General features: G+C 30.9%; 1 protein-coding gene across 1 annotated transcript in view; it reads left to right on the forward strand.

The window, feature by feature from the left end:
- Positions 1-1,124: 1,124 nt before the first annotated feature.
- Positions 1,125-12,414, forward strand: part of LOC148303167 (EGFR adapter protein-like) — a 176,149-nt gene continuing 164,859 nt past the window's right edge. Inside the window, exons 1-2 of the mRNA XM_088270402.1 lie at positions 1,125-1,276; positions 1,647-1,761. Of these exons, the coding sequence (XP_088126528.1) occupies positions 1,738-1,761 (24 nt within the window). The 5' untranslated portion in view covers positions 1,125-1,276; positions 1,647-1,737. The remainder of the gene's footprint in view (positions 1,277-1,646; positions 1,762-12,414) is intronic.

Here is a 12,414-nt window from a genome sequence, read left to right on the forward strand (position 1 = left end):
ATAAAATTGGAACAAAAATTGCTCACTGTGGGTCGATTAATATGGCTTCTTTGGTATAAGAAAAGTTTTTATGTATAATACAAAATATCATATGAAATTGAGTATGAAATTCTAAATATTATCAGTCTCAGGAAGTACAACAGTCTAATAAATTTGTAATAAGGTGTACACACACATTTCGCGTGTGTGTGTTTAATTTTTTCAAATATTTTTATTACTTCCATAGGGAAAATATTAATTTTCAGTTTTTATTCTTTGTAAAGCGAACTCATTTTTTAAACACAAGCAGCACGCTCTATAAGAGATGTAAGTCGTTATCTAAAATTATAAACAATTTTATCTATATTAATCTATTCACTTCGTGGTAACATCTATCCATTTTTGATTTAAGTTTCACTTGGTGAATACTACCATTTCTTAAAATCATTTCGTGTCACAAAAGATTTTAGAAAACAGTTGTATTTATCAAATAAAACTTACATTAAAAAATATTTAATTATTAAGTTTTCTGAATATGCTAATTTTATGTATTGTTAATATCAAATGAAGTATCTGTGGTTCGTTTCGACAAAAATACTATTTAAATGCATTTTTTAAACACAACCAAGAAACCAATAATGTGATAATACCACTAATTTCATAGATATTACAGGAATTAACTTATTCCAACGTAGAGTTATTTCATTCTATAAACTTACGTCCGTTGTACATTGCAAGTCAAGTGATTTCATATTTTGGCATCAATTAAAACAAAACAAAGTAACGTTATCTTTAGTTTTCAACGCTAGAAGTTATTAAATATTATAATGCTAAGAAACGTGATACGTTCATTAATTTTTAAGGCTGACTTGAGGTCGTGAAAGTACAGTCTAAAAGTGCATCTCAACAGGCTTGCATTTACGGCGGCATGCGCGTTGCACTTACCGCAAACAATAAATTAAATATTCATACATATATTATAGTGTGGCATATGGAGTTAGCTTGGAGGAAGGTCGCTGCAGGCTTTCGCGGTCTTTTGACTTGGCCAAACCACTTCCAACAGCTCACCAACAGTTCAGTTTACTCTCCGTCTTATTGGGATATGCAGTGCCCGTTGAAAGGCCGTCGATATACCTTACGTGTGTGTGCGCCTGCAAAAAAAAACTTATTTTGACCGTACGTGTGTGTGCGCCTGCAAAAAAATAGCTTATTTTATCCGCTCAGTCTTTGTTCAAATGACGGTCGGGAGTGTTGTGTTTTGAATGTGTTTCGAGACCAGTTTATCGGCTTTCGCGATGTTGTGATGAATTTTAATATATTTTATTTTTAATTAAAGCTTTACTTGGTATTTGAGAATGATGCGGAATGCATCGAAACATATGTCATCGAAACAAATTCATGAATGAAATATCAATCTAATAGAAAGTGTCTGTAATAATCTGTGATGTAATTAAAACAAAATTTGGGTTAAATAACGCAATTATATTTGCAAATAAAATGAATTTATTGAATAAAAGAAAAATATAAAATTGCATAGCAGTAATTATTAAAAAAAAATACCATATAAAATTAAAAAAAAAAATTTTGTTGCGTGATTTTATGTCCGATTTTATGTCCGAAATGTGTGCGTTTTGGAGTTCAAAAATAAAATAATGTTTTTTGTGCAGGTGTGAAAGTGACGTTTCAGAATATGTGGTTTAGATTATATACGATAGATGGCAGTCATGCGAAAGCTTTTGGGGAAGACGCTGCGTTGCCATGACAACAGTGCGGTCAGCGCGGGTTTGTACATATTGTTTTAAGCATTCTTGTTTTATTTATTTATTTAAAAATAATACATATATAAGTCATATATATACATAAACACATATAAGTAAGTAAAAAAATATATAAAAAAATCAAACAAATTTAAAACAGAGTAAAACTTAAAATATAATATAAAACATTTGAAGGGTATAGTAAATACGCATATAAAAAAAAACAAGATATGTTTAAAGGAAACATTTGAGAAAGTGTGACTAACACAAATATCTTTCCATATTATTTCAAGTATGAAATTTTTTTCAGTTCATTTATTAAAATTTTATCGTATTTTAATTAATGTTTCAAAAAAGACGATGGATAAATAAATCTTTATATCGATAGAAGGGATCCAAGACAATTATTTTATTATTCCAGTTTTATTTGCAAACATATGTAGATTCAATTCGAAATTTAGCAAAGTCAAAGTGGTACGGTTTTACATCCTCTTTGCCTACACCAGCCGAAAGCTTTGGGAAGAGCGTTAGTTAATTACTTAGTAAATTATAAAGTATGATAAGTTCTCGAACATCTTGTATGGCTTAAAAAGAAAAATTGAAAAACAAATAGAAATATGACAATAATTTTTATTTTTATCATTTTTTTTAAAGAGTTTAATATGTTTTTATTATTTACACAAATATTTTAATTTCATACTATTTCTGAGAGCCTAAGCGGCTCTTAATTAAAAATAGGTATCAAATTGTGGTAGAGTGGGTTCGAACCTAGAAACTCTGACTTTAGAGTCTGCGACACTAACCACGGGACCACAACCCGACACTACTTACTTACTTGTAATTTTTTTAATCTTAACTTAATAAAGTAATTCTTAAAATTTAAGGAATGACATACCAATTTATTTTTTAATTATATTTAATAAACATAATATATACAAAGGTTTGGAGCCGTGTAAAGCTAATTTTTAAATGAAATGTTAATTTGAAAAGGGTACATTTTTTTAGTTTCTAGCCTTAAGGAGTTAAGAATTACATTTTCATCGTATGAAACTAAACTAACTAACTAACTAACCATCACGCCACTTCCCCGCAGGGGTAGGCAGAGAGAATCGAACGCCACACCACTCTGTCTTTGCAAACATTCTTTGCCTCTTCTACATTCATGCATCTCCTCATACATCCCCTACGATTATTACGACTCCTGACCCGGCCGCTTTCAAGTATTTGACATACCTGATTGTGCCAAGTTTTCCTCGGTCGTCCTCTGCTTCTTTTTCCAACTACATTCGCCTCATAAATTTGTTTAACCGTTCTTTCTTCACTCATACGCTCCACATGTCCAAACCATCTCAACACACCTTTCACATTTTCATCGTATGAAACTCTACATTTTTATTAAAATTTCTCATAGAGATGATCAATAAAAAGTTTCTTCCGTTAATAGAAGAGATCCAAGACGCTTATTTGATTATTCCAGTTTTATTTGCAAACATTGATTCAGCCCAAATTAAACTCTGCAATCGTCTAGCAACTTTCCGATATAAAGTGGAGTTAAAAGTTTACAAAGTACTCTGGCTCCTCTCGTCTCTTCCGAGCGACCTAAATTTGTGCACTTCATCTCTTCTCCTCTCCTCCATACCAGTTCCCGCTGCAATCAGAAATCCTCCGTTACGGTTGGCGGGGAAATCTCTATTCAATGGTTGGTATTCCTATAGCTGGAGTGCTCGCTGGTTTGTATGAATATGGATGCACACTAGTGGCTTGTTATAAGAAAGAATATAGGAAGGAAAAATCGATACCTAGCACATGAAGAAAACGAAGATTTTCTTAATGAAGTTTAAGATTTAAAAAAAAAAACACTCTCCTTATCATTCATCGTTCATTTGTCCGCCTCCGTAGTGTAATGGTCAGCACGCTCGGCTACCGTTCTGGAGGTCCCGGGTTCGATTCCCAAGGGGAGTAAAATAAATATAAGTGATTTTTTCACTGTCATATTTATTCAATATTACCCTGGACTGGTACCCGAAGCGGAGGGCTGATCACCTTTCCTTCATGTGTAAACGATCAAAATAATTTTGCGTTTATATGACGCAGTGCCCTATGCACCATTGGGGTGCGGATAAGGGTTTTATTATTATTTTATTAATTAATATTATTTTTTGACATCTCATCAAAGATGAAGTAGAATATGGAAATCTGGGCATTTACGGGGCTGACGACCGTCATAGGCTGGTTTAAGTGATCACTTTACACACGTTTAACATTCACCAATACTACCCATTATTGACAACCACACTACTCGAATTCTTGGAAGTTCTTTATATATGATCCAATTTAGAAACCTTGTTCTTGAATCACTAGAACTTCACTAGAGACATCTATTGGTGCACACTCAAAATGTTATATTAAATGTACGCGCTTTAAAAATCTTAGGGTTCTGCACACTTTACTTCAAGGTTTGTAATAGTAAACTAAAATAAATTTTCTTTGGTACAGTTTTTTAAAGAACATGGTCCTAAAGAAGCGACTAACTACTGTAGATAATACCATACATCTATCTGTAAGTATCTGTATTCAGTTGATTTAACATTTGTGAAGCAGACTTTTTGGGTCAAATATTTTGACAAGAAATTGGAACGAGGATATTAAAATGATATTTTTAATGAAATCGGACGGGATTTAATGCTTTTATTTATGCGTTGGTTCTACATTAAGGGGTCTTCATATTTTCCAAAGAAAACCATTCATGTATTCATAAAAGATGTCAGTGATTCTAATTTTGATAAGGGTTGATATCTTTGAAACTTAGTAGGTATATCAAGTCGATGATTTTGGATATGAAATTGCCTTAGAACAAATTTATTTGAAGCAGTTGCTGTGACAATATTTTCGGTCAAATTAAAAAAAAAAGTTTTCATAAAAAAAACTCGCGTAAATTAAGAAGCAATTATAATTTTATCAATTGAAAATGTTGCTTATTCAATATAATAATAATAAATTTGGTTAATTTTTTTAGCGCCGTTTTCGTAGAATACTACCTCAAGGGGGCTTAAAAATTATTTAAATATATAATAACCTAATAATTTTATCATAATTTAAAAGTTTTTAATTGTATTTAAATTATGTTTATTAATATAAAGTTCTTACATTTATATGCGTTTAAATTTACACAAGTTGATAAACAATTAATTTTCAATTTGAACTTAAAATTTTCTTATCTCACTGATTAACGCGCAATTGGGTAGACCCTCGACTGTAAAACTGGCGTTCCAGGTTTTATTCCTGCCTATTACAAAATGAATTGAAGAAATACTCATTTTAAATTGGTCTGGGTGTTTGAAATGTATTTTTCCATATTCCTTTCCTTTCCCTGCTATCTTACCTGCATACAAGAGTCTAAACTAGAGGTTTTGCGGGTTTTTCCTTAAAAAAAAATTAAAATAGCACTGAAACATTTATTTGAACAATACGGTACAACTAAAAATCTTTTACATCTATTTATTATAAAAATAAAAAAAAATCAATTGTGAAATGAATTAATGTATTGAGGAAATAATATTTTGATGAGCATATTTTTTTATGAATAAACTCAAAAAGATTTACTTTAATAAAAAGGTAAACATGACTAGTTTTAAGAACTAAAGATGTTTTCATCAACAGGTGGAAAAACAAAGTAACAAGTAACAAATGTTGCAAATTTATAAACTCTAAAAAACAGCCCATAAAAGTGTTTAATTATTGCTTATTTTACATATCTACAATCATCCATTATCATCTTTGTAATGTCAATATCTTATCAATAAATAATACGTTTAATAAATGATGTCAATATAAAATTAAGAAATAATATGAATAGATACTTCAATGATTATAATGTTTTTATATATTTTTTTTGTCTATTTTATTGTCTTCTACCGTTCTGGAGGTCCCTGGTTCGATTCCCAGGGGGGTCAAATAAATAAAAGTGATTTTTCACCCTAATATTTATTCAATATTTCCCTGGACTGATACCTGTAGCGAAGGGCTGATCACCTTTCCTTCAGGTTGACGATCAAGATAACACTGTGTTTATATAATATAGTACCATTTGCGGTGCACTACCATTGAGGTGCGGATAAGGGTTTGAAAAAATAAATTATTACTTGCGGTTTTTGGTATGCCATAAGTGTGGTAATGGGAAATAATTTTCCGAATCACTGATGTAAGCTGTACTCAACTTAGTGGTCATATTAGGTTTCCTAGTTCATTGTATGTTAATATAGTAAAACAATGAATTTGGCAGAAGCTTTGAGGCCCATTAAACAATTCCCATGCGGGATTTCGTACAATTATGAACCCCTTAATCCGCCGATACAAACCCGTGAATTCAGTCGCCCCTCTGACGTCATACGTAAAAGTGTACAATAGTTGTGAAACAATAGATAAGCTTTTAATCCACAGCCGGCGGAAGGTAGCACGACTTTTAATCCGGTCGCGGGCGCTGTAAAAAGGTTGGGATTAAATTGTGATATAGTCCAAACCCACCCTAACAATGCGCGCTTGAATAACAATTTAGTTTCAGTTCATGATTCGGCAACAATTCAGTTACAGGTGAGAGGGAGTGTTTGGAGATTTGGGGCTGAAATAGGGCTCCCGCTGCCATTGTGAATTTTCCCTCTTTCACATTTAAATCCAGTCAAATTTATAGCCGGGTTTAAGGTGGGAAGTTCACTTAATTGAGCGCGCAAGGAGGTTCTGCGAGTATTACGTATGCTCCCTGAACAACGCTTTTTCGAGTATCAATGTAAATAAATTTCTTTGAACAGTAGCAGGTACGGTGCTGGTTTCGTTGTTTTGAGAAGTGAACATAGTAAAAGTGTTCCCATTATACAATGAAATGAAAAATTCTTAGTCAATACCACAATTCCTCAAAATCTATTGTGACACATGTTTAAAGAGATTTTAAAAAAGTGGTAGGTATTTACCTACTTAGTAAAACTTAAATAAAAAATGCACAGATTTTACCCCAAAGTGACTGCCGAATCAACTATCGAAAAAATACTTAATTTAATTTATTGATTCGTCACTTTCACATCTATACATTATTAATTTACGTTTTGCTTGGCAAATACCACAATTTATAAAATAATGGTATTTATTTATTATACGTAAAAATCCGCCTCCGTAGTGTAATGGTCAGCACGCTCGGCTACCGTTCTGGAGGTCCCGGGTTCGATTCCCAAGGGGGGTAAAATAAATATAAGTGATTTTTTCACTGTCATATTTTATTCAATATTACCCTGGACTGGTACCTGAAGCGGAGGGCTGATCACCTTTCCTTCATGTGTCAAGATAACACTGCGTTTATATGACGCAGTGCCCTATGCACCATTGGGGTGCGGATAAGGGTTTTATTATTATTTATTATTATTATACGTAAAAATATGGCATTAACCAAGTTAACAAATTCTTTTAAAAAAATCTCATTTTTCATTGTTTGTTTTTGGATAGGAAAAACCCTCGAAAACTTTACTTTAAGAAGCTTGTCTGCAGGTAGGATAGTTAAGATAGAGAAGGCAAATGTGATAAACACATCAAAAAAACCCCGATCAATTGAAAATAGATCTTTCATGAATTTATTTTGCAATTCGCGGGAATGGAACCCGAGACGCAAGTTTCACAGACGAGCGTCTACCCAACTACGCCACGGCGCCTAGCGTTGATTTACACATGTACTTTTAATGTTACACGTGTTGTAAAAAAAAACAATAAGGGTCCGATGAGTGTTTTTCACTTTGTATTTGAAAATTTAATTGAAATATTGAAGTTTACTTCAGTTATCTCAAGTTATATAGCGATACGAGTAAGCTTTGAAAAATGATATCAGAATTACGGTTTTCATTAAGAGAGAAAATTATAGGCGAATACTCGTTAGAGTCTTAAGTATGAAATAAAATACGGAATTAATTAACGAAGATGAATCTGACAAGGGACTGTTGTTCTGATATTTTTGTTTTAATTAAATTTTAAACATTTAAGTTCAATATGTGATATTCGGAAAATTCCTCTTTAAATATGTTAAACGCGGACTATTTTACATACCTTATGGGGTACTTTTTAAAATTGTTATATTTTGCATATATTCTTCTTCAAACCCCAATCCACACCCAAATGGTGCAAAGGGCACTGTATTATATAAATGCAGTGTTATCTTGATCGAAAGGTGATCAGCCCTACGCTTCAGGTACAAGTCCAGGGTAATATTGAACAAATATAAGAGTGAAAAAATCACTTATATTTATTTGACCCTTCTAGGAATCGAACCCAGGACCTCCAGAACGGTAGCCGAGCGTGCTGACCATTACACTACGGAGGCGGATTTGCATATATAAAATACTAATTTACCTTTAAAATTTTGTGTGGTAGTAATATGTACAGATTTTTTGATTTGATAAAAACATTGATAAAACCATAAACAACTCGACCACGAATCGGTGCTCATGGATTAGTAAAAAAACGGATTTCTGAAGTAATTTAGAACCGAATGAACTGTACAAAACTAATTTCCTGTTCTGTCACTGAAGTATTGGCTGTTTGAATTTTATAAATGAAGTTATTTGCTCGAATAGATATGGCAGAGGCAGGCCGATAAAAAGATCAATAGTATGACGACTCCAATTTTGGATTAAATTTTAACTCAACTTAATGTATTGCTTAATTTAAAAGTGGTTTAAATAAATATTCGCAATTATTAGTGTTTTATTGTTCAATTATTTAATAAAACATTATTTACAGTTAAAATACATAAAACTTATATGTAACTATTTTATCCTTAAATAATAATAGTTCAATAATATAAAACAATATTTTACTAATTATAAACATTATGAACATGTTTAATGTTTATCCTTTACTTATAAAATAAAATAAAACTATATTAAAAATATTAATTTAAATAATTCATCAAACTTTTTTTTCAATTTTTCATACTTGCTGGCACATCGTCATACATTTTTAACCATTTACGTATTAAATAAATAAGCGAATATGATTTTTTTTTACATATATATTTTATTATATTCTTATTTTTAGTATAAAAATTATGAACATACTAATACCAAGTGATCATTACTTAACATAATATTACATAAAAAATATTTTGGTGATACATTATATTTTTTTTTGTTATTAATTATTCATTATTCAATTAGCTTTATTAAGCATTATATTTATTATTTTGTTTTTCATTCTGAAACATCTTGAGATAGTTTTCATTTGTTTAATAAAATGTAGTATCAAAATACTTTTTAAAGAGAATATGAAGTATAACTTCTTTATTTTACATTTAATATATTTTACTTCATTATTTAAAATTATTTTACATAAGACATTATTCAAAAGTTGCTTGTCGCTTAAATAATTTATCACCAGTCACAAATAAGGGTGAAATTTCCCAGTCGCGATACCTTTTGTGTTTAGATGAAAACTTTACCATCCAAGTTCAGAACCGGCGTTCAAAGTTCCGTGCATTTTCCTAGTATGAAAATGTTTTCCACAAAATGGTTCGAGACTAGGATATCCCATAGTGAATTGAAATTTTATCGGTAGATGACTTTTTTGCAAGGATTTTTTTGTCTTAAATACCAGGCATTTTACTAGTAATTATCCTTTCCTTGATAAAAAATCTTAAAATAAATACTAATGGTATATTGTACAAACGTGAATCAATTTTATTATTACCGTTAGTTGTATTAATTATTGTTGTTGTTGCAATACCTTGAAGTATTTTCTATGTTTTATTCCTAAAAAGTAATTTATGGAAGTTACTTATTTAAACGCTTAAATATTTTCATTTGGCTGATTTTTTCATGATTTGGATTTTTTAATACAAAGGCGTGGCGTTCTATTCTCTGTGCCTACTCTTGCAGAGAAGTGGCGTGACAGTTAGTTGGTTTTTATAATATGACTTCTCAGCATTTGGAAATGAAAATTATCTTATAGTAAGATTTCTACTATCCAATGCTTGTTTTTAAAGTTGAAAAGGGTTTAGTATACTCTTTTAAAGTTTTAAGTCGAGGCTTTTTTCAGGAATTTCAAAAAAAGCGATATTTCATAAAACTCAGTATTGTAAAAAACGTTTCAGTGTATGATTGAAGGGTTTAAAAAGTAAAATAAGCTCGCAGCAAGGGAGGGATGAATTCGTATTATTTCAGTGTCTGAAGCATGTCTGTATTTGCTGAGACTTTTGTTTACAAAATATTCGATTGTTTATTTAACTGTAGAATTCTGCTAATGAAAACGGTTTAAGGTTTTATTTGTACTTTGTATTCGAAATACACACTGATGGTACACTTGTAACGCAAACAATGTTATTTACTCAATTCCCATATGAAACATTTTATCGTTACGAGTAAATTCTGTTGAAAAAAAAGGAAAATTCTACCCTCACGTCTTTAATTTTTTTTTACCATTTTCATTCGTTGATTCAGCAGTAATTTTGTTTTAATTTCTATCTATTTCTAATTCAAGTTTTACTTATTAAATACCACTGTTTCTTAAAATCTATTGTGACACGTGTTTCGATGCATTCCGCATCATTTTCAAACACCGTGTGTGAAACTTAGTCTAAATTTAACGCCCTAAAGACACAAATCTAAAATTTAGACTTTTCTTACATACGGTGTTTGCGTATGATGCGAAATGCATCGAAAATAAAACTGCAATTGAAAATATATTCTGCTATTTTATTTCTTATTAAACCGCTAACAAGTTAGATGAAGTATATTATTTTATCAATAAAATAGAATACTTTAGGCATTTTTATTATAAAACAAAATGATGAAAATAATAATAAAAATATTGTGTTACTCACACTGTATTATTATTTAAACCATCACTCAATAAGTTAGTAGGATGACTGAATTTGTTTTTATTATTTTTAATTATTTTTCTTAAATTTTTTCTTCAATTGCTCCAATAATACCATAAATTATTCGTAATTTATGATTCTTCTTTTCTCAAGGTAATCTATGAATAAAATATTACGCGCATCCCAAAATACGAAGTCAAAAACTTTACCAGCTGACATATGCGTTGCTGGTAGTTTATATCGGTTTTTGCCGATTGCTGTTCTTTCAGCTGCCCGACGATTTGTCTCTAGATTGTAACGATGAATCCACAATTCATCTATTGTCATGAATATTTTTTACTGCGCTCCAAACATTGCTCTGAACTGTCGATGCGTTGTACTTTTTTACAGACTGTAAGCAAACGCAAACAGAGCGTTTGCAATGGCAAATTTTGATGCAAAATGGGGAATAAATATACTTTTAATATTTTGGAGCTAAAAAGGGTTTTGCAAAAAAGTGGCGAAGAAGGTGTCATTTGTTGCCGTAGACCAATTCGCAGAATCTAGACAAAATATGAATATTTTCGAGGTGTAAACTATCCCACTTCCCTTCTATTTACGATTGTGCATAACCATTGTATTAATTGGAATTTTTTGTCATTCTTGAACTTATTGAATGATGAGTTTAAATGTGTGTTTCATAACAATAACGTACAAGCATATCCATATGAAGGCACACATTTAAAACGTTTTATAGTATTCATTTCATCCCCCTTATCTCAAGACGTTGCTCCCTTAAGTCTCGACATTAAAACAATTCCCTCTTTATCCTGTGTTGAGAGAAATTCAGGTTTTAATAGCCTTCGAGGATGAGTAAATTAATTGAAAACCCACCTTAGTAGTTACTTTTATGACGTACATTGTGTATAAGATGAGCGGTATTATTATTCATACAGTATCCGCGTCATTTTATCGAATTCCTTTGTGCTCATCTAGTAGTTTATTGAAATTCAATATTAACATTGATGGTTAGCAATTTCAATGAAATTAATTATTTGGACATCTTAACAGAGATGAAGAATAATATAAAGAAGTTTGGGTGTATACAGGGGTCATTAATTGTTAAAGGTTGGATCAAATGATCACATTTCACATGTGAGTTCTCGGTAGCATCTTTGTTTGAGTTGAGTAATCTTTTATTTAGCAGAGACTCTTGTGTTCAAAATTATTTTATCAGAGGTACTTTTAAAGGGTGCTGTATATTTTATTTAAAATAAACTTTAAAAATTGCAGAAATTGATTTGACAGTCACTTTGCGGTAATATCTATCCGTTTTTAATTTTACTATATCTTAAAATATATTATGATGCTTGTTTATATGCATTCCCCATCATTTTATGAAAAAAGACAATTATGCGAAATACATAAAAACGTGTGTCCCAATAGATTTTAAGATTGGTACTTAGCAAATAAAATAATAAAAAACAGTGATCTGTATTTTTTTCGATTGATATCGTCGAATGAAAAATCTTTTTTTTTTCGTTTTTTTACAATGTAAAAAATCGTATTTGAATTTTATTTCTTTTACTTAAATGTTAAAAGATTAAGTAAATAAATACTTCATTTGAATGTGATTTTAATTTGGACTACATGGTGTTCCACTCTCCACTCTCTTGACGTACTACAGTCTGGGGAACGTAAACGGAGAAGGCTATGGAAACCTCCATAGAACTATCAGGAAATGAATTCCCTTTGTATTTTCACTCTGCACTAAAACTCACTGGAATGGCACACTGTATTGCCAGCTTATTGGCTGACTCAACTGGAGAAACTCAACAAATTCACCGTTTT

Source organism: Brachycentrus maculatus, unplaced genomic scaffold (assembly GCF_059751285.1).
Source record: "Brachycentrus maculatus isolate JH-2025_06_01 unplaced genomic scaffold, ASM5975128v1 h1tg000383l, whole genome shotgun sequence".
Lineage (NCBI taxonomy): Eukaryota > Metazoa > Arthropoda > Insecta > Trichoptera > Brachycentridae > Brachycentrus > Brachycentrus maculatus.